This window comes from Phascolarctos cinereus, unplaced genomic scaffold (genome assembly GCF_003287225.1).
Source record: "Phascolarctos cinereus isolate Bilbo 61053 unplaced genomic scaffold, phaCin_HiC Scaffold_2;HRSCAF=192, whole genome shotgun sequence".
NCBI lineage: Eukaryota > Metazoa > Chordata > Mammalia > Diprotodontia > Phascolarctidae > Phascolarctos > Phascolarctos cinereus.
The window spans coordinates 93,646,301-93,669,942 of NW_027555625.1; the positions used below are offsets into that span (position 1 = coordinate 93,646,301).

General features: G+C 38.9%; 1 protein-coding gene across 1 annotated transcript in view; it reads right to left on the reverse strand.

The window, feature by feature from the left end:
- The window catches only part of STPG4 (sperm-tail PG-rich repeat containing 4), a 45,480-nt gene extending 22,210 nt beyond the window's left edge, over nt 1-23,270 (reverse strand). Inside the window, exons 1-6 of the mRNA XM_021001224.2 lie at nt 23,070-23,270; nt 21,030-21,192; nt 11,666-11,725; nt 9,476-9,736; nt 4,063-4,127; nt 3,763-3,817 (exon numbers count right to left, since the gene is read on the reverse strand). Of these exons, the coding sequence (XP_020856883.1) occupies nt 3,763-3,817; nt 4,063-4,127; nt 9,476-9,736; nt 11,666-11,725; nt 21,030-21,044 (456 nt within the window). The 5' untranslated portion in view covers nt 21,045-21,192; nt 23,070-23,270. The remainder of the gene's footprint in view (nt 1-3,762; nt 3,818-4,062; nt 4,128-9,475; nt 9,737-11,665; nt 11,726-21,029; nt 21,193-23,069) is intronic.
- Nucleotides 23,271-23,642: the final 372 nt, after the last annotated feature.

Genomic DNA, 23,642 nt, shown 5'->3' on the forward strand with positions numbered 1-23,642 from the left:
GCAATTTCATTTATGTTACAAGGAAATTCTAGACGAGGAGGTAGGTGGCACAGTGGATAGGGATTGGGCCTGGAGTCAGGAAGACCCGAGTTCAAATTTGACCTTAGATACTTCCTAGCTCTGTGACTTTGGGCAAGTCACTCAACCCTGTGTGCCTCATTTTCTTCATCTATAAAGTAAGCTGGAGAAGGAAATGGCAAACCAATCCAGTATCTTTGCCAACAAAACCCCAATGGGGTCTCCAAGAATCAGACACAACCAAATAAGAATTCCAAATGAGGAAAGTCCCTCTAACAAAGCAGTTTGGCACCTTTTTTTTTTTCAATAAACTTAAAGTCTTAGAGAGGTGCCCCGAGGAATGAGAAGATAAGTGACTTGTCCAGGGTCACCTACACAGTATGCATCAAAGGCAGGGCTTCAACCCAAAGAATGAGAGACCATTTTCCAACCAGCAGCCAACAACCAAAGCACCAATTGTACCTAATAAAATCTTGTTGCACATTTGTGAACTAAAGAGCTTAGCAACTGTACTGTAAAGAGGCTATTTACAAACTGGTAAATAAATGGATTTTCCACCGCTGAGGGTCCCGGTCACAGAGACACAAAGGAGGAATTTCAAATTCAGGGTTAACATCTACTTTATCACTCCAAAGGAATACCCTTCAAGAATGAACTAAAAACAGTCTGTTGCAGCTGCATGCCATCCCTTCAAATAAGCAGTGATGGATTTTTTTCTCCCCCCACACGCATGAATGACCGAGTGAGAAGTGATTGGGAACTGGGTTTTGAGTATTTTTTCCCCAGGTCTATAAGGAAGGATAAAAGTAATGTTTATGCTTCAGCAAATCCTACAAGGAAGCTGATGGGCACATGGAGGTCTTTTTGTGGAGACAAACAAAATGGCAAGCCTGTCTCTATTCAGATGTCAGCCTGACCACATCCACACAAGGTCGTGCAGTTTAAATGACCAAGTGGGGGTGGGAATGCAACACAGTAGAAGCCAATTCTCTCATTATACTATTTTATATTTAGGACAAATTGGATCAAAAGAATTGGAATAGTTAGAGAAAAATATGTCCTATTTGAAAAAGAAAAACAACTTTGTGCTTATGGATTTTTTCAAATTTTTTGCTCATGAATACACAAACACTATTGTATTGTGCCTTCGAGGTAACTTTGGGATCCTATTCAACCACAATTCTATTTATGAAAGTACATTATAATAAAAACTATAACAACTTACAATTTATATAGTGTTTTTCAGTTTACAAATTGCTTTCAACAAATGAAATCAACTCAAATGCATTTGTTAAGCACTTACTATGTGTAATGTACTGTGTCAGGTGGTGGGGATACGAAACTGAAAAGTGATATAGCCTTCGTCCTTAAGGAGCTTACCATCTAATTGAGATGGGGTACAACATGTGCGCCACCAGGTAGAATGTAGTAAGGACAAAGGAGAGAGACAGACAAAGTACTCTAAGGAAATTTGAGAGAGAGTGAACTAGCTGCAAAGAGCAAGGAAGGGCATCAAGGAGGAGGTAGTGGCATCTAAGCTGAGCCTTGGAGAAAAGACAAGGATTTCAACAGGCAGAGGTGGGGAGGGAGTATGCTCCAGGCACGGCTGAGAAGGCCTATACAAAAGTCCAAAAGCAACAGACATGCAAAGCCAGGTCATGGAACAGCCATGTGGCTGGAGCCCAAGCATGTATGAAGGTATTCTGTGGGTCTATTTGGTGGATTGAAAAGGCGTTTACCAAGATAATGACATAGGGACGAGTAGCCACAAAATATTAACTCCACTCACCCCCCATAAGCTTGAGATGCACACAGAGTGAGCAAACACACAGGGTACACTAGCAGAGAGACACACAGCTGGGGAAACACACACGGCCATGCCAACTCATGCTTCTGATGTTCCAAGGCCCCTTTCTCATGACGTCCTCTGGGGGTAGCATCTCTGATGGCTTTACTCCTTTCTTCCTGATGGTGCAAGATGTCATGGATGATGGGGGACAGAGGAGAGGATAGAGAAGTCTCTTCCTTTCTAAGAAGTGAGAGATGATTTCCTCTCACGAGGGAATTTTTCAATAGCTGGCTGTCTTCTCCACTCCCAGAGCTCATACTCTTAGAGATGTCTCCTGTCTCAATTGACTCCCTAAAGAGTGTATTGCTTTTTTTGTTTGTTTGTTTGTTTGTTTGTTTTCTTCTTTTTGGTGAGGCAGTCGGGGGTTGTGACTTGCCCAGGGTCACACAGATAGTAAGTGTCAAGTGCCTGAAGCCGAATTTGAACTCAGGTCCTCCTGACTCTAGGGGCGGTGCTCTATCCACTGTGCCATCTAGTTGCCCCTGCCTTGCTTTTTTCTAAAAGGCCAACAGGGGTATAGGCAGTCAGTGGTTTTTGCTGTTGTTCAGTCCTTTCGGTCATGTCCAACTCTTTGTGGCCTGGAGTGGTTTTCCATTTCCTTCTCCAGCTCATTTTACAGATGAGGAAACTGAGCCAAACAGGGTAAAGCTACTTGCCCAGGGTCACACAGCTAGTAAGTGTCTGAGGCCAGATTTGAACAGAAAGATGAGTCTTTCCCACTCCAGGCCTGGCACTTTATCTGCTGTGCCACCCAGCTGCCCCAGCTAATCAGGGGCCAGCAGCGATGTCATTAGTCTTCCCCCAAGGACCACCACTACCACCACCACCAATTGCAACAAACACCCTCTAATTCCATCGAGTCTGACTGAACTTCTTTATCTCTCTGACATGCCCCTTACATTCTTTCATTTCATCAGACCTCACTGTATCTCTTTTACTCGTCCCTTACCTTCTATAATTTCACTATGTGTGTGTATGGGGGCGTGAGGGAAGAGATCAAGTGATCATGGATTTAACTGCCCAGTCCCTCCTCCCCATATCCATCATTTCTCAAAGATCCCCAGGAGTGGTTCTGTGATGACTTATGCAGTTTCTTTCAGTGCTCTATGATAAAGCTCCTCCTAGGAGACCTGGTCCTGTTTAAAGCAACCGTGTTCTTTCTCTTTACCTGACTTGGAATTCAAATCCTCTTCATCCCATCTGTTCTGTCCCTCACCTGGATGTTCTAATAGATCATACATATTCAGATAAATATAGCACTCCCCCCCAAAAATGAGAAAAACCACAGCTTTATTCACTTTATAATCTCCTCATCTCATTCCTCTATTGGAGCTACCATATGAATATTAATTTTTTTTACATATCCTTATTCATCTTCCAGAGAACCTGTCTATTTTAGCCACAATTCACTAACAGAAGTAGAAATTTTAAGAGACAAAAAAAGCATTTTTAAACTCCTAAGAGGGAAGAAACCAGGCATTCTTGCTTATTTCCTGAATAATCTTGTCTGCTTAACCTCATAATTTGCTACAAATGACTCAAGATTTATAAAATCTTCAATTTATTTTCAGCATTAAATCAAAGAGTAGCATCCATTTGCTATTTGCTTCATTGGCGAAATATTTTTCTTTAAATAGCACTGAACTGGAAGCGAGGAAACTGATCTCTACTCCCCAGCTCTGCCACTTACAGGTTGGGTGCCTTTGGGCAGGTCACTTACCTTCAAGGGGACTCAAGTTTCTTCAAATATAAAATGAAGGTGTTGGACTAGATTCAAGGTCCCTTTCCGTTCTAGCCTCCTATGACAATGTCTCAAAAGGATCAGCTAGAATGTTGGAAACCAAGTGTCTCTCTTTTCAAAATCAAGAATTAACAGTTATCAACAATGTACTTACTGGAAGAAAATAATATGTTGGAAACCTCTGAACTGTAGAACGGAACACATAGTGCCTGTATTTTAAAAAAAAATTGCAACATGTCATTTTTTAAACCTATTTTTCTTTTAGTCAACATTTTATTAATTTCTGTCTCTTGAGAAATATTAGAATTCCTTCATATTATTATAGTAAAGGTTGAAGAAATATTATGCTCGGCAGAAATGAAAATTTAAAACTATCATAATTGTTCTTAAGGAGTTTTTAGAGGGGAATTATATAAATTAAATAATCAATTTAATGATAATAAATAGTGATTACCTGGCAAGGAACTTGGGAACTGGTGCTGAAACAATATTATATTGCCCTGGTGAAACATCAATTTTCTGTAAGACATGGACATAGATTAACAACACTCTAATAATAGTAACATAGTTACAACAGATGATATTATAATATAACAATAATAGATTCACACAGGTCTTCAAGTCATTTTGTTGTCATTTGTAATCTTTTATCTCAAGATCATAATTCATATAGAATTACTTTCTCTATTTCAGCAGTGTAAGAAAGCTGTGTTTAACTTTTTCAAACCACATTTTCAAAGATAGATGTCTAAAATACTGTTTCATGTCACTAATAATCTGTATTTTTATCAGTATGGGAACTCCCTTCACTAATTCACATCACAGAGTCTCTGCAGAACAGCAGAGAAGCCTCCAAATCTGAGGCTGAGAAAAGTTAAGTGATTTGGCCACTGCCATTAGCTAAAGGCAGGAACTGAATCCGGTTCTTTCTGGTTCAAAGCCTACAAGTCTATCCATTACACTATATTTCCTCTTTGTGGTCATTCAATTGAAATCTACTGCATTTCACGAAATCATGTGTCCTTGAGCATCATAAAAGGTTATAGACATATAAAATTATTGGAAAATAAACCATACTTTAAGTGTACTAAAGCGGCTATTATTAAAGAGATTCTTTGGTAAATTATCTTCTAAAGTTAAAAATTATCCCCTAAGGTGTTTTTTTTCCCCTTCTAAATCAGGTTTTCATACATGTGCTAGCATTGTCCATATGTGATTGGCATTACCCTAGTTACCACATAGCTGCTCTTTATAAAATGATATGCATTTCTGGCCCCAGATGCAGATTTTGCAGTAGTAATGATGATCAGAGTAAATATGAATTAATTTTAAATTTTGCTTTTTAAATGTAATTTTGATTTTAAAAGGTATAAGCTGCACTATTGCTGTGGCTTAGTATTTTCTTGATATTACAAACTCCAAAGAAAAATTGGTTATGGCTAAAATTTAGAGCTGAAACACTGAACCCTAAAGATAAAACAACTGTTTGTTCATGTACAGTCAGCAATCAGAATCAGACTTTTGGAATGAAGCGTCATGGAAATGCCCTGAAATATGGGTCAGGGCTTTAGGCAACACGGCTGAAACTGATCGAGAAGACTGGGGCTCCTTAGAGGATCTGACACCTCAGCTCTTTTATTTGGCATTAACTGCAAAAACGGTTTCGTTTCCTTCTTTTTTCATGGTGCATTGAGCAGTCCAAAGTCTTAGTGCAGGGACCATCTCCCTGTGCATCATGGTCGCATTGTCAGTATGTGTGACTGTTAACTGTGTGTATTAACTTCCTGCTTCGGCATGGGATTTTCCTGGAAAGGCTTCTCCTGTAGAATTCTTCCTATCACAATTGGGCTTCCATAGTCCAGTGATAATAAGGAACTGGGCAGTACAGAACATAGAAACACTCTGTCTCAGCCAATTAATGTTTCTAATCGGGTTTTACAGGCAGATGCCCAGAGGTCTTGCCATAACTGAGCACCATAAATAAAGCACAGCAGAATCGGCTATTAACCTAGATAATTAATGAAGTAATGTTCATTGTGTTCCACAGACCTCAGGGTCAGTCACTACTTCTAAAATCACCTTGGGTTTATATGAATACAGGAGGAGGCATAGCTGTAAAGGTGCTTTGAAATAATGTCTATGCAACCACCGTTTATCTATTCAGCACCTACTTATTGTAGGAAATGCACTGTGCTAGATGCTGATAGAGATAAAACCTGATCCCAAGTTCTCAAGGAGTGTCTGACAACCTAGTAGTCAAATAATCAACGAGTATGGAATAAAGTGGCTACTAGGTGCCTGGCACTGTTCTGGGGTTACAAGGATAAAGAAGCCTCCAGCCTCAGTCTTCCCAGAAGCAAGGATTGTAATAGGCACGTGCCACACTGGATTTTACATTATGACATGTCAAATATTTTGTGTTTGTCTTTTGTGGTAAGGGAAATAAGACGGGCACAAAAAAAGCAAAACAGAGTGGCAATCTGAGGCTCGGAGAGGAGCTGTGAAGACTGTTTCCTGTTCCACAGTGGGCCTAAAAGAAGTGACAACTAGGGGGGCAGCTAGATGGCACAGTGGATAGAGCTCCAGCCTTGGAGTCAGGAGGACCTGAGTTCAAATATGACCTCAGACACTTGACACTTACTAACTGTGTGACCCTGGGCAAGTCACTTAATCCCATTGCCAAGCCAAAAAAGCAAAAAAAAAAAAAGTGAAAACTGAGTGGAAGACAGGATGGCGGTTCAGGGAACAAGCGGGCATCTACAGAAAGTTAAGAGGTCATTTCACAACTCAGCCCTGGCTGGAGCAGGAAGGATCACTCAAGCTGTCCCTCACATTGAAAGACAGTCCGTGTGACTCAAAGAGCTGAGTCCAGATTGTTGAGGCATAAAATTAAAAAATAAATAATTAAATAATGAATGAATAAATAGATAATTTAATAATAAATCCCATTCAGCAAATGGAAGAAGAGTCTTAATGGCCCGATGACCATGCCTAGAAATTTAAGACAAAAAGCTATTTAACACTAAGTGGAAAGATGTGGAGAGGTTTAAGCCATGGTCCAGTAGTTCAACCTTAAACCCAAGTGCCACTAAAGTAGGCCACTATTTGAGTGACTACAACCAAGAAAAAGTATCTCCCCAGACTAAACTTCAGAAAGATTTCAAAGATAACCATTACACAGGAAACACACTAAGCTTACAGAAGGGGAGAAGAGGTTGTAGGAAGTGAAACAGACTCAAATAATGGAAGGAGAATGAGTTCCTGAATGCTGCCTACACTGCATCACACCCACGAACTTGCAATGCAAAGAGGAATCACTTTTTCACAACCCTGAATTTCAGTTAGCATACTCAATATGATAGAAGTTTTTTGGGGTTTTTTTGAGACTAGGTCTCCCTAAGTCAGCCATGCTGGAAGTACTGCAGGCCCTCCCATTCTCGATCTCACTGCTGATGGGCATGGAAGCTTTGACTTGCTCTGGTTTGTTCTTCCTTAGGAAGCCTAATTGCTCCCAGCTCCTGGAGACCCATCACGTTGGTGTTGGAGAGACTTAGTGTGGACACCCCGATGGCTTTAGCCCTGCTGTAGCTCAGAAATCCGAATCAAGTGATCCAACAGCCTAGGCCTATCCAGGAGCTGGTATTATGGGTGTGTACCACTGTGCTTTGCTTGAAATGATGACATTTCAAGTATTTAGTGTGTCATTTGTTTTTCTCTAATTTGTATTAATAAAACATATAAAAATACATTTTGTTATATCTTTATATATAATATAAAATAAAAATATAAATAACAGAATAAATATATACTATATAATAAAATAATAAAAATATAAATCAAATTTAAAATAAAATAAAATAAATACATTCCCTGATCTAGATTCTCTAGTAACTACATTGGATGAACGTTTGATTAGACTGTGAGCTTTTTGAGGGGAAGGGTTGTCTTTTGCCTCTTTTTGTATCCTACCACTTAGCACAGTTCCTGGCACATAGTAGGTGCTTAATAAATGTTTATTGATTGACTGATCTGAGATTTAATTGGTAGTGCTTATGAAAACTTCTTTAGTTATTATGAACCCTGAGTTTTTCAATTATAAATGTTCACCTTAACTCAAGTTATTATTTCTTTTGAGTTTTGCTAACAAAGCCAAAATATTCAGCTGTTTATGTATGGGGGGAAAAGGTTATAAGTTGAATATCTAAAAAGCTCCACCCCCATTATATAATACTTCAATATTTTAAGGCTCTGTGATTTCATCAGTATTCGCATTCCCCCACCTAACATATATCTAATACAGATCACCTAATATAAACCCCTTTAGAGTTTTTACTAAGAAGTAGTGATGCTGTGATTAAAAAAAAAAAACTGAGTCATGTGGTAGCTAACACTCTAGTGAGGAGTCTCTCTGGGTTTGGCTAAGAGGGTTCTCAGATCACAGAATTTAGACCTGCCAAAGCCTCTGGAGCAGAAGTTTTCTAAGTAAGTCTGCAGCCCTCAGGGATTTATGATGATTCAGTGCCCCCAGTTTTTATTTGAGTTTGACACCCCTGCTCTAGAGAACCCAGGGACACCTTTAAAGCCAAAATGAAACATCAAACTAGGGCTTTGGTGAAGGTCATTTGGTGGATCTATGGAGGAGGAGGCAGTGTGGGGCAGTGGCTTGAGTGTTAAGCTTGGAACTTTGGAAAACCTGAGTTCAAATCCTGTCTTAGATACTATCTTGTGTGACCTTGGGCAGGTCACTTTATCTCCTTTTAGTCTCAGTTTCATCTTCTGTAAAATGGGGATAATAAGAGTATCTACCTCATTGGGTTGTATGAAATAAGATAATGTATGAAAAACAATTTGCAAAACTTTAAGCACTATGAAAAATCTGTGTGTGTGTGTGTGTGTGTGTGTGTGTGTGTGTGTATTTGTCAGGTAAAATAACTATATGTGTTTTCCCAATTTTTTTAAGCTATATTTGAATGATATAAAATGGATATAAAATGACAAATCCTTTCTGAAAAATAAATTGAAAAGACAACTGGATCCACCTATTTGGTACAGGGGAAAAACCACTGGCTCCATAGTCAGGCCATCTAGTAGGTATTTGAAATTATGAATGAAGTCATCTGGAATGAGACTCTGACCTTCCTGAGATAATATTCATAAAGTGCCCAGCACATGGTAGGTGTTTAATACAGGTTTATTTCTTTCCCCCATGGCTGTCAGGCCAGGTCTCACTTCTACCAGATTATACAGCCCATGATAATTCTTTAAAAACAAAGGAAAACAAGGCATTGTTATAATCAGGTTGATTGATGCAGGCACTTAACAATAGAAATAATTTTTTTTAATTATAGAGGCAATTGTTTAAAATAAGAGGGTATCTAAGTTGGCTTTAAAAGAACCCGAAACTTTATTCAGTGAACCTGGCCCTTCTGAACTGAAGTTATTAAGGGGCCAGAAAGAAGCCCTCTATTTATTTATACAGAATTAAGAGAGCCTGTAGCCTCCCATGACCAAAGTGGTCAAAGGAAATTTCAACAGGGGAGCCCCATGGGATATTCACGCTGAGTATACTGTATTTGCAAACAGATACTAACTGCTTGACTTCTTTTAAAAAATCTCTTAATCATATTTTTATTCATACCTTTTGTTCTTAATAATTAATTCATTTTAATACCTTTGCTAATGCCTCTCTCACTTTCTGAATACAGGCCTCTCTACTTGCGTCCTCAGAGAGCCACCCCAGGTAACAAAGTTTAAAAAAGAAAACAAAAATTAAAAGCTTGATTTCTAAAGGACATGATTAGCATGGAGATCGATAATGGCTCTCCTAGGATCACCTCAAGTCTCACAAACAAGAGATAGAGCTTTACCTGATCTTTGAGACACAGCGTGCTGGGGTTTTGCCTTGGGGTGTCTTTGAATGAGTAAGAAGCCATCTGCTTATTGACCAGGTCGATGAAGTTAGGAGGCACGTACTCGGGTATATCAGGCAGTGTTGCATCTCTCCTCGATTCCACAAAAGAGACTTTGGATCTACCTTCATTTTTAAAATTGTATGTATTGCTCACCGGGTTTAAACGGGATTCTTCCAGAAAGTCTCGCACTGTGTAGGTACCTGGTATGGGAGTTTCCTGTTGAAAAGCAACATTGATTCTGAGATCATCTGCATCTCTCTTCACTGCTGAGTGCTTTAATGAAACCCTGTGATACAACCCAAATGCTCTTGCTACAACTAGACTTTGAGGGTGGCTGGACCCTGATTATTTTATTTCTGATATACTTGTTGCAAAAAAGCTTTAGCATTAGCATCGCTGGAGTCCCATATTCCACCAAACCCTACTGCGACCATCAGCAGGAGGAGGGACTGATCCATCTGCCCTGGCACTCCTTCCCCTCCACTCCTGCCACCAGTCCAGGGCTAACGATCCCCTTGAACTCCCTCCCCAACACTGGGGGAGTTCATCTACTTAACATGAGAGTGGGTCTTAGGCAGAGCTGATTGTGGCTGGTGAGCAAATAAAAATGCTCCACCCCTCTAAAATCATCGAGGGCTACCTCCCTGGCTTCCTTCAGGACTGACTCCAAAGCCACCTTCTGTAGGGGAATCCTACCTGGCTTCCCTGGCTGCAAATGCTTTCCCTCTCAGATTGCCTTCCGTATGCTTTTTTTTTTTATACATCTTGTATGGGCCTCATTATTTGCATTTTGTTTCCCTCTCCTTGAACTGTTTTTGCCTTTATTTGTATTCTAGGCACTTTGTACAGCCCCTGGCATATATCAAACACTGAATAAGTGCTTACTGACTAATTCTGCTTACCCCGTCTTGACCCTAAGACAAGCCCAGCAGATTCTCCATCTGCCCTGAACCAAGGCTTATATGTACCACCCCTCCCTCCCCCTTTTCACCTTTTGTTCAGAGATTATTAAAGTCAACATTATTGTTGCTACTATGAAGAACATGACAATCTATTTTCCTATTGCTTCACTAAGCATCCCTTGGATTCTGACTGGTAGGTTGCCTAAGCCCAAAGGTTCCTTTCCCTGACCACTGTTCAAACCTACTACAGCTCCCTCATGCCAATCCATATTAATTCCATCTTTCCCACGTCCCTCATTGTTGTTGTTTGGCCCTTCGGTCCTGTTCGACTCTTTGTGACCCCACAGACAAATCCATTTCCTTCTCCAGTATGTCCCCATTCTACAGATGAAGAACTGAGGCAAATAGAGGTTAAGTAACTTGCCCAGGGTCACACAGTTTCTGAGGCTGGACTGAATTCATATCTTCCCGACTCCAGACCCAGTTCTCTATCCACTGTGCCACCCAGCTGCTCCCTCCCATGTCCCTTATCCCACTCTATCCTACCCTACACTGTGCCCTCTGATACCCTCAACGATTCTCCACATTACACTTGTGCCCTCTCCAGGGGAATGAGCAGAGGAGACCTGTAAGTGTCGACCATTTCTAGTTATGTGTTTGTCTTCACATGAACAGTAGCTAATGGAAAGATAGGGCAACTCTCCCTCCGTCGAGGCTGCCTCACTGTATCCCATCCCTTCACCCTAGGTCCCCACCAAACGAGTCTGCTTTTAAATACCACTTCCTAGGGGACATTGGAATCCAAGCTTCCAAACGTTCAGGGTCTCCTCTGCATTCTGGTGAAGGAGGAGACTAAATGGTGTCATCAAGGGATTAGTAGAAAGGAAACGTCATAGAAGCCAGTGTGGAGGGGAGGCCAGGTGTTCTGAGAGAGTGAAATGAGCCGGCTTTTCTACCATTGTTTCTGGGATCCCTGGATCCTCTCCCTCCCTAGCCACCTGGTACTCCCAAACACCAAACACCGGGATAAAATTTTTGGAAATCATGGTGATTTCTCTAATCCTGCTGATTTGTTTCACTTTTCAGAGTTTTATATGAAAAATTAAAATTATATTTCTAATTCCTATGGCTTTACTGAAATGATAAGTTTATAATATGACTGATAGATATAAACAGTTCCTCCTTTCATACAGTTTCTATACAAAAAGAAAGAATAATAAGGAAAAAATAGAAATATACATACTTTTAATGTTGTCCGCCACCACATTTCTCTTTGATCTACTGGTTCTTTAATTCTTACTTTCTAATAATAAAAACAGATTAGTTACATACATGTATACAAATGTAAAAATGGATTTGGGGAATTATTTTTTCAAGTTATGTATAATTTACAAAATGTACTTATTTAAACAAATTAATATCTTCACCAAAAACAATAATCTCCCCAAAGGTTCTTTTAATCTTTATGTCAAAATCAAGACTACATAAAAAATTTTTCCCTGAAAGAAATATTTGCTTACACTTTGCTTTTTATCTTAAATTTTTTTTTTGCCTTAAAATTTACATTGGTCAAATTTGGATAATTTACCTTGCCACCAGAAGGAAATCTTAACTATGAGGATGCTTTGGATTTTTAGGAAGAAAGCAGCTGTATAAACACAAGGTAGTGTTATAATTATGCTTATAGCTGAGATGATTATGGTCTGAATAATCAACAACCATTTACTAAGCATCTACTATGTGCTGGGCACTGCTGGAGGACAGAAAGACAGAAGTGAAACAGTCTCTACCCTCAAGGAGCTTACTACATAGCTCAGGTAGACACCCCACACACACATGGGCATTGGCAAAATAGATAGAAGGCCATTTGGGGGAGATCAGAAAAGGTTTCATGTAGCAGGTGTCATTTGAGCTGAGCCTTGAAGGGAGCTAGGGCTTCTTAGAAATGGAAATTAGGAAAAAGCAAATTTTAGGCACAGGGAAGAGAGTCTCAGAGAAAGGATGCGAAATGGCATGTGTGATGAATACTAAGAAAACCATTTTGGATTGACCCTAGTGTATATGAAATTTATATTAATATATGTATACATATATTATATACTTATATATAATATATATAAAGGAGAGTGATGTGAAATAAAGCTGCAAAAGGTGGAGGCCAAACATTTGCATTTGGTCTTATATTCTGGTCTTGATCCTTGATGGAAGAGGAAGCCACTGAGGTTTATTGAGTAGGGAATGACATGAACAGATCTGGACTTTAGGAAAATCTCTTTGGCAGCTTTGTGGAGGATGGATTAGTATGGGGACAGAGAGACTAATTAAGAGGTTACCACAAAAGAATATCAAGAAGTAATATTGTCGGAACTCAAGTAGTAGCTGTATTAGTGGAGGAGACCTAAGTAAAGATATGGAGGCATAAGTGATGGGATCTCATGACTGATTAGATGTGAGGGTGAGTGAGAATGAGCAATCAAGAATGACCAGGTACACCAGCTCGGAAGGGCAGGGGAGATGGTGGCGCCCTTAACAGAAATAGGGAAGGTCGCTAGGAGGATGGGGTTTTTGGGGAAAGATCATTAGTTCTGTTTTGTGCATGCTGAGTCTGAGATGCCTATGGAACATGTGTGAAATGTCTAATCAGTATTTGGAGATATAGGACTGGAGCTCAGGAGACTAGTTAGGGTTGGATATAAAGATCTAACAGTCATCAACATAGAGATTACCATTAAACCCATAGGACTTGATAAGTTCACTAGGAGCAGGCATAGAGAATAAAGAGAAGGGGTCCAGAATGAAACCTTAAAATCAGGGGGTATGTTATGAATGATGAGCTAACAAAGGGGGCTGAGAAGGAGTGATTAGATAGGCAGGAGAAGGGCCAAAAGACAGAAGTATCACGAACACCCAGAGAATAAAGAGTGTTCAGAAGGAGAGGGTGATCAACAGTGTCAAATGATGCGGAGGTCATGAAGAAATACGATTGAGAAAAGATTATCAGGGTTACAATGAAGTGATCATTGGCAGATAGAGGCAAGATGGTGGAGAAGCAGGAAGCAATATGGTGAGCTCCACACTAGAACTCTTCCAAACTAGAAAACACGCTATACCAAATCCTGGTGGAGAAATCTAAGAAAAAGTCACAATTAAGTCCCTTTTCCAGCCCAGGTCATCCTAAGGAGACAAAGAAGTCTGTGGATACTGGGGACATCTCTGGCCAAGTGCACTTGCACCCAGGGAAAGCTATGGCCCAGGATAAGAAGTGGTCCTACCTAGACCTAGACCCATATAGGGAATGGGAAACAGGTGCCAACTGGCAGCTTTGTTGTTCCCTACCCAGTTCTAGGTCACAGATCTAGGTGGACAGTGGAAGGGAACCTGCACCCAAGGGTGGTGTTCTGGGTATAGGCTGCAGACTAAGAGAAACAAATTCTTCTGAACTTGTGTGATGCCTACCCTAGGAGCAGAGGAGGGTTTCAGTTCCAACTCCTAGCTGAACCTGAGACCTGAAGAAGAATAACCAGGGCAGGAATCCCTGACAAAAAGGGAAGGAAAGTCACCCAGAACCAACAGGGCTTCCCAGTTAACTGATAGCAGATGAGTAAAGCAGCAATCTTCTGTTGTTTTTCATTGTCATTTAGTCATGCCCAATTCTTCATGACCCCATTGTGGGTTTTCTTGGCAGAGATACTGGAGTAGTTTGCCATTTCCTTCTGTAGCTCATTTTACAGATCGAGGAACTGGGGCAAAGAGGGCTAAGTGATTTGCCCAGGGTCACACCCCTAGTAAGTATCTGAGGCTGGATTTGAACTCAGGTCCTCCTGCCTCCAGGGCTAGTATTCTATCCACTGCACCACCTTGCTGCTCAGACCCAAATCCAGATCAGGGAATTGCAGAGGTCAGGCCGGGGGGAGGTGATCAAGATGTTGCCCTGGATCAGACCACTGTAAGCTTGCAAGTTTGAAGTCAGAAGGTAAGCGAAGAGCTTTTGTGATTAAATTATTTTAAAAGGCCTAAAATACTCGTCTCTTTTCTCTCCTCTCACTCTCTTCTTAACCCCTTACAATCTGGATTCCAACCTCATTGTTCCACTGAAACAGCTCTCCCCAAAATTACCAATGATCTCTTAATTGCTAAGCCCAATGGCCTTTTTCCATCCTTACTTTCTTCTATCTCTCTGAAGCCTCTGACACTGTTGATCACCCTCCTGCTCCTAATATTTTAGATTTTTGGGACACTGCTCTTTCCTGGTTCTTCTCCTGCCTATGTGACCACCCCTCAGTCTCTGCTGAATCCTCATCCAGATCTCATTTTCTAACCACAGGTGTCCCATAGGGTTTTGTACTGGGCCTTCTTCTGAAAGAGATAATTTCAGAGAGACTTTGGAAGACTTGTATGAACACATGCAGAGTGAAGTGAACGAACCAGATTGTGAGCTCCTTGTGGAGAGAGAGACTATCTTTTGTCTCTTTTTGTATCCTCAATGCTTAGCATAGTGCCTGACACATAGTAGGGCAGGCACTTAATATTTATTAACTGACAAAGAACAAATAAAAAAATTGAATCCCATTGTAAAAAACTTTTATGGTGACAAGGATATTCAAGAAAAAACACAGAAAACCAAAACATCTAAAAACAAAACCAAACATAAAACTCCAACTTGGACAAAAACTTAACTAGAATTCCAAGAAAGGATGATATGAGAGTTTGCTTTAAAAAAAAAGCTTTAAAATGTTTTTTCAATCAATAAATAAATGCTAAAGGGAAAAAAAAAACTGGAAAAGAAATGAAATCTATGGAAGAAAAAATTGGAAAGAGAATTAATAACATGCACAAGAGGTACAAAACATTGCCAGAGCAACAACTTCCTGAACTTCCTGAAAATTAGAACGGACAAAATAGAAGCTAATTAATCCATGAGATAATAAGAAATATTAAAACAAAGTCAAAAGGCTAAAAAAAAGAAAATGTAAGGTGTTTATTAAAAACAATTGATCTGTACAACAGATTTGAGATGAAAAAAATTAAGAATCATTAGACTACCTGAAAATCACAACCAAAAAAATAGTGCTAAAACATGATATTTGAATAAATCTTAAAAGAAAATTGCCCAGATCTCTTAGAAACAGAAAACAAAGTGGAAATATAAAGAATCCACTGGTCACCTCCTAAAAGAAACCCCAAAATGAAAACTTCCAAGAACAGTGTGTCCCAAATCCAAAGCTTCCAGGTCAAAGAAAAAATGCTGCAAGCAGCTAGAAAGACAGAATTCAAGTACCAAGTTGCCACAGTAAAGATCACACATGATTTAGTAACCACCACCATAAAGGAGCAGAGAGCTTGGAATACAATATTCCAGAAGGCAAAAGATGTGGGCTTACATCCAAGAATAACTTACCCAGCAAAATGGAATATAATGCTACATGGAGATGGATGGATCTTTAAAGAAATAAAGAACTTCTAAGCATTCCTGATAAAAAGGCCAGAGCTATATAGAAACTTTGAAGTTCAAACATAGGAGTTGAGAAACAAAAAGTAAACACTAATGAATGATAAAGGATTAAACAAAAATATAAATGATTTGAATTCTAATGTGGGGAAATGATGCATGTGACCCTCTGAACTCCATCATTATCAGAGAACACAGAAGGAGCCTAATTAGACAAGGCCTAAGAATGATTTCGTTATATCTTGATGATCTTAAGAGAATAAAAAGAGAGGGGAAGAGGAATATACTAGGGGTTAGGGAAAATTATCTCACATAATCAGGATACACAAATAGACATCTATACCAACAGGGAGGAGGGCCTCGGAGGGAGCATCTAACATCTGAACCTCACTCCCATCTGAACTGGTCAAAGGAGAGAAGAATATATGCACAGTTTGGTACAGAAATACATTTTACTTAACAGAGAAATAGAAAGGAGAGGGAAGAAAGGAGCGGAGAGTAGATTGAGAGGGGTCAATCCTGAGCATAACAAATTCTAACTAAGTATGTACAAAAAATATTTATAGCTCATTCTGAGGTGGCAAAGGATGGAAATCAGAGAGTACCCATCAGTTGATGAATGGTTGAACAGGGTATTGTATATAAATGTGATGGAATATTATTGCTATGTAAGAAGTAATGAAGGAGATAATTTCAGAGAGACTTTGGAAGACTTGTATGAACACATGCAGAATGAAGTGAACAAACCAGCAGAACAATTTATACAGTGACAACAATATGGTAAAGATAAAACCAGGCTGCAAAAGAGATTGATGAGTGAATGAAAGAAATGGAGGCATAGATAGCTACCTAACAAAATATATAAGCCATACGTTCTCTGAGTTTAAGTTTCCTTATCTGTAAAATGGGAATATTACCTACCCTGAAGGGTCAGTGTGAAGATTACATAAGAAAATGTGCCAGAAAATGTCTTGCAAACTATAAAGACCCACACACATGAAAGGCATCATCATTATTATTTTTCCTAATGTTATTAAACAGGAACTTAAGAGTTTCATTTAGGAATTAGATACAAGATCCCTTAATTCTTTAGTATCCCACATTTCCCTAACTCACCCTTTCATTATGATTTTTTTCCCCCCATTTTTAAGCTTATCACTTTTTTTTTCTTCCATCAAAATGACAGGTAAGCAAAAAACATTTCTTCCTCACTTCCAGCCTCTGGGGATTCAGTTATGGGGGTTGGGCAGAGAGAGATATCATTAGAAGATCCCTGATAATGGATAGAAAAGAGAAGAAAGGATTCAGTTTGGCCCTTCGACCCTCAGTTTCTCATCTGTAAAATAAAGGAATTGATTAGGTGGCCTCTTAGGTCCCTTCTAGCTCTGTGACCCTATAATCTCTTGAGAATAGGAAAGATGGAATGAAAACTAATCATCTACACATAACCTTTCTTCCTTGATGTTCCCCACCCCCACTCCATTTTTCTGTAAATACTAAGAAACAGCATAATAATAGCAGAGAGTGTTAAATACAAGTTCAAATTTTGACTTGAACACATATAGTAGCTATGTGGTATTGGGTAAATCACTTAATCTCTCTAACACTTGGCTTCCCAATATCACCCATGGATCTTAGATTTATATATATATATATATTTTATATATATATATATATGTATATATATATATATATGTGTGTGTGTGTGTGTGTGTGTGTATTGTATATGTATATGTTATATGTGTGTGTGTATATAACATACATACATACATATGTATATACATACATACATACATACATACATGTGTGTGTGTATGTATGTGTATATATATATATATGATGGGATGGGATGGGATCCGAACCCCTAAAAGGAAAAGACCATGTCTTTGGAATCTGGACCCCAAAAAAGGAAATCCCTGGACTTTTTCCAAATCTCTGGCTTTTACCTGAGGCTGTAATCCACTCAACTGGCCTTTCATTGTGGTTATGCCCAATCTCCCAATTCTATTCTATTACCTCCTGATTGCCCCTGGCCACTTCTCACCCTTAATCCTATCTAGACCCCATTCTGTGATCCAGGTCCCTGGTGTTCTGTTTGCTCCAGGTTATTGGCCACTCCCACCCAGATGCCCCTTAGGCCCTTCTTCCAGTCACCCCAGACTACTTGGCCACTCCTGGATCCCTCCCACAGTCTTTCTGTATATAAGATTCATCTTGTCTCCATTAAGATGCTCAGATTCTTGAAATCTAGCCAAATACTCAGATTCTTTAAGAACCTAGCCAAGGGCTCAGATTCTCATAATCTCACCAATCGCTCACAAATGCTCAGATTTCTTAAGAGTCTGGCCAATATGGTGGATCTTTAATAAACCTTGTCCTCAGTTGAAACAATTTTTGGGGGGGTTGGTCGAATTCATTCAGACAGGACCCATGTATCGTGATTTTGGGGTCCCAGCATCCCTAAACCTCAACATATATGTATACATACACACACAAAATATATATGTATGTATACATGTGTGTATATGTATATGTATATGTATATAGTAAGGCTCAGATGAGATAAATTAATATTAAATGTTTTGTAATTCATGTTTTTATCATTCTTGTAACTACTCTAGGAATGTTAGTTGCCATTATTTTTAGATATGTGGCCAAAGACAGAATAAGGAATTACAAAGGGAAGTAAAGAAAAAGAAAATATTTTTAAATTACAAGGATCTACCACGGATTAACTTTTTTCAATTGTGGACTTATTTCCCCAGCAAACCTAAACTGTCCAATTACTAAATTAAGAAGCTAGGATTACAACTGAGATCTAGAGTACAGCTCACTGTACTTAGGTTTTTTTTTTTACCTTTTTATGAATTATATCAACAGTGGTATATCATAACTATCTGAATTGCCTTACAGTTTGAAATATTAATAAGTTGTAATGCTATGCTAACCAACTCATACATAGAAAAATAAGCAAATGTATGTATGAAGTAAATTTTGGGTTGCAAGTTGGGGTGGGGAAAGGAAGGTATCAAACCACAGAATATCAAAATAGCTATCATCATGATCAGCCAACCAGTAGATTTCTATACCCTGGGAGGGTAGTTTTAATGTGCTGGGGCTCTATCATAATTTTGGTGCTAGTTTAGAATATGGTATTTTTCATCATTTGCCTTATTACTACTGGTTTTTATTCCAACAACAAATTACTATGATGTACACGCCCTGTTACAATGAGTTCACATTGTAAGTGTTCTGGGATACAAAGAACAGTTCACAGTTTAATAGCGCGTTAGGACTTAGAAAGTGCTTTCTTCAGAATTACACTGAGAAGTAGTTAGTGCATATATTATTCTCTCCATTGCATGAATAAGGAAGTTGAGCCTCATAAAGGTTAAATGATTTGCCCAATAAGGATCAGAGTCAGTACTCAGATCTGAGTCCTCTGACTCTAAGTCAAAGGTTCTTTTCACTATAGTACAATACTATGAAATAATATCACTTTGGATTTATAAAGTTCTTCTGCCTATAGAACCTCAAAGGGCTGTCATATAAAATATCCCTTTCTATCCTATACCTCAGGAAAGGAAGTAAAATCAAGATCTATTTATCTCAAGACTCCATGTTTGATTATTAAATTTCTATGACTATTAGAAAAATACATATAAAATAACCAAATGGTCATTATGCTACAACATGATTCACCTTTTAGGAGATAATTTCTTTTCATGACTGTATACACAATGATAAACTAGGAAGAACATTATAATTAAAATGGACAATAATTCCAACTTAGTACAGGTGACTCCTACTGAGTAAAATGTTTGGAAATAATTAACTTTCTGGTAAGACCCTGAAAATTGAAGTCCAAAATTGGTGGTTTATTCAAGTCAATGACTAAAGTAAAAATTCCTTCAACAGTATCTTCACTTTCTGGCCCACCAATTCTTATACGTAATAGGACTTTAATGGTACCTTCATATTTATTATTATTATTTATATGTTTTGATAATCATTTAAGATCAACTGAGCCCCAATAAGGGCCAAAAACCTGAATTAATCTTTTCTGAGTGAACTAAAAATACCCCTTCCTATGTCAGCAACTACAGGACCAGATGGAACTGACCGGCATTCTTCCTGTTTGTGATCACTAAATACAGGATACCTGGTTCCAGACACTCTCTTGAATACTGGGACTTTTCTTATCTTTGTATCCTATGGACATATGTTATGTAGGGGAAACACAGATATCCTGGATCTATAATTTTGATTAATACTTTGCCATTCTTCTATTGTATTTACAATCTATGCAATTAAGAAACTTCCTTTTTTATGCTATATGTTAAAAAACATATGGATGCTGTATTTTTTTTTTTAGTAACACAGTCATCCTGAGTTAGGATTTAAATGTCCTCTTAAAATTGCTTGAGTCAATCAGAGTTAAAGCTCTGATTCCATGTACATGTGCGCTAACTTAAGGGAATAAGGAATAAAACAATATGAATTTACTTATCACCTAGCTTGTTGTCTCTTTAACCAACTTTCAGGTCGACAGTGACTATGAAATACTTTTAACAAATTATTATCTATTGTAATTTTTAGTAACACCTCATTTTACTATTAGGCTGTTTTTTTTTTTCAAATCAATGCTTTTTTAAAAAAATCTAATCTAAAATATTCTAGTTAAAATGCTTCTTCCAAAAATATTAGATTCAGAAGGTGATCAGGAGGTCTGTAAACTTGGGACGGGGAAAACCTCTAACAGAAATTTAGCATTTCCTTCAACTATGAATGCAGGCAGCAAACCACTATCCTGAGAAAGAGTTCATAGGTTTCACCAAATTGCCAATGGGGTCCATGACAAACAAAAAGCTAAGTCCATGACACTTGAGCTTTAAGGTATAGTCATATAACAATTTTAAAAAACTTTTATAGGTCACGATAAATTTTATCTCCCAGTTATCTTCTTTCTTTCTTTCTTTTTTAGTTTCATGATGATGTTCAGGGTCAATTTGTAACTATAGAAGAACAAGTTGACTATGAGAGAGACATCTAGCCATCTTCTCTCCATGACAACCAAAATAATACATTTCAGTGCTAAGGATGAATGAACCACTCAAGAAATACATATTTGTTGATGAGATTTGAAAGAAAGCAATACCCTTGTAGAAGGCATTTTAGCACTTGAGATTCCAATGCAACAGCGGCAGCTTCTTTTGAAGTTGGTGACAGTCTTTTCTTCTTTTAGACTAATTTACTTCAAACTGAATCTCATTTGGAAATTGGGGAGGGAAAACCAGGAAAGCTCATCTTTCTTTTCCAATCTATGAATAAACAAGAAGATGGTCAAGGCATATTAGTTAGCATAGCAAGATGTCAAATTTCTCTTGCTATACTGGCTATAAAATTTTTTTATGTTTAAAAAAAGATTAAAAATGTTTACATAAATATCTTAAAATATTAACATTTTAAAATTATAGACTTTTTTCCTATATAATTCTTTTTGCTCTGAAAAAACCCAACCAAGTGCTTTAAAACAAGTCAAATATTTTTGCAATATGTAGTTACAGTTCTCTCTGTAAATTGTAATGTTATATATACATTCTGGCAAAAACATCTCTCAGACATTTATAAGGTCAAACTATTGAAATGGAGATAATTCTACTTCTCAATCAGTTCTCAAATAACTGTTTGAATTAGCTTCAGCAAGGGCAACTAGGTGATGCAGAGGATAGAGCACTGGCCCTGGATTCAGGAGGACCTGAGTTCAAGTCCAGCCTCAGACATATAACATTTACTAGCTGTGTGACCATGGGTAAGTCACTTAACCCCATTGCCTAGCCCCCCGCCAAAATATATATGTGAATTAGCTTCAGCAAATAAGAGAGCTAAATCATCATTTGATTTTCTTATAGTAGCAAAAGTATGAAAAAATGCAAAATAAATTGCATTTTTAAGATGCGTAATGTGCACTGGCTGCAAAGGAAACCTTCATTTATCTCTTGAGTTGTACTGAGGTTCCATCAAAAAAGCACAAGCATAGGAAAAACTCCTTTAAGTTGTATCTTCCTGGCTCTTACTCCCAAGTCCCTTTTCCCATCACTTTGGAATGGTGGCCTTTTCCTGAATATCTACCGATATAAAATCGCTCCTCCCTCCCTGACCTCCTCCCCACACCCTCAAAGTGTTGCACAAATATACCCACAAAAATATAAAAAATATACCTACCCTGGTCCCAATCCTTGGGATATCTCCCATACACAAAACCAAATTTCCCCGACAAAGGAAAAACAATGATAGCAGACTCTATGGCATACTGTTTGTTTGGCAAACAGGACTTGACTGTTGAAGATTTTGCATTTATTGGTCCATTTACATTCATTTATGGGGAAATTTTCTTTTCTTAAAATCTGATTAAACTTCTGTCCCCCATGCCTGGAATGCATTCCTTCACTTCTGCCTCCCAACATCATCCTTAACTTCCTTCAAGTTTCTCTTCATGTGTGATCTCATACAAGAGAGGAGAGCCCCAGAAGGCTCCTTTCCCAGCCTCTAGTTATTACAGCTCTCCCCTCAAATTATTATGTGGTTACTTATCTCTTTACAGTTGTAAAGTAAAAGTAAAATGGAAACTCCCTGAGGGCTGGTGCAGTTTTTTCATTTTCTTTGTATCCCCAATACCAGGCATATAGTATGTGCTTAAAAATATTTTTTTGGATTGCACTATATGTGAGATTTACTAAGAAAGAAAAAACCCATCTTCTCATGGGTGCTTTGGGAATTTAAGAGGGCAGTGTGCAATAACAGAAATAGGTCCCGGGTCAGAATCCTGTCTCTTCCACTAATTAGCTCTGTGACCTTGAGGGAATCACTTAGTGACCCTGGGCTTCACTTTCCTCGTTAGAATGAAGTAGGGTGAGGGAGTATTGTTATAAATAATCTCTAAGGCCTTTCCTGGCTCCACATCTATGCTCCTATGACCCATTCTAATGGAACGAGAGGAAGGAAAAAACTAATCACTTTTCGAAAATAGCTATGCAAGTGAGTATAAAGCGGGAGGGAAGGATGTGGCAAAGGAGGGAGAAGGAACTGGGAGAATCGGGTGCCCTGGGGAGGAGGAAGTGTGGATGCCCCCCGAGCTGAGGATAGGGGCGGTCAAAGGGACCTTGGTCCAGGTTAAGTCCTCCGTTTCCCGTAATACCTAGCTGCTGGTGGATATCCCGAAGAACAGCTACGGCAGAGACCTTCCTTCACGACAGTCTTGACCTCTGCTTATGGCATCCCGTTGCTAGGAAACAGATGTCCGCCCCCGCTCTCCAGCTAGTGTGGTCCACCCCCAAGGGCTGCGCCTGGGGTACACGGGGGTGCAGGTGGAGAGGTAACCAAGGAGGAAATTTTCTCTGGGCCCAGAGTCCTTATAAACACACAGCACAGGCAAATGGACTAAAAGGGTGAAACAAGACATAAGGACTAGGGGGACGCAGAACTATAAAATGTAGTCAGATTCACAAAAGGTAGGGGAAGTCACAGAGGATGCATCCAAGGTGTGAAGACATAAGACGAAAAAAAAAAACAACCCAGACTTGGCTTTCTGCTTAGAAACCCCTGGGAAGGGAAGAACATGTAGGTACGAAACATAACGTCCTCAAGCTGAAAATATTCCACTCGAACCTTTTAAAGTGATAGTCCCACGACAGCGAATGAAGTGAAAGGGCTGGACTTAGTGAAGACCCGAGCTCTAGTTCCAGCAGTTCGTCAGCAGCTAATGGAATAT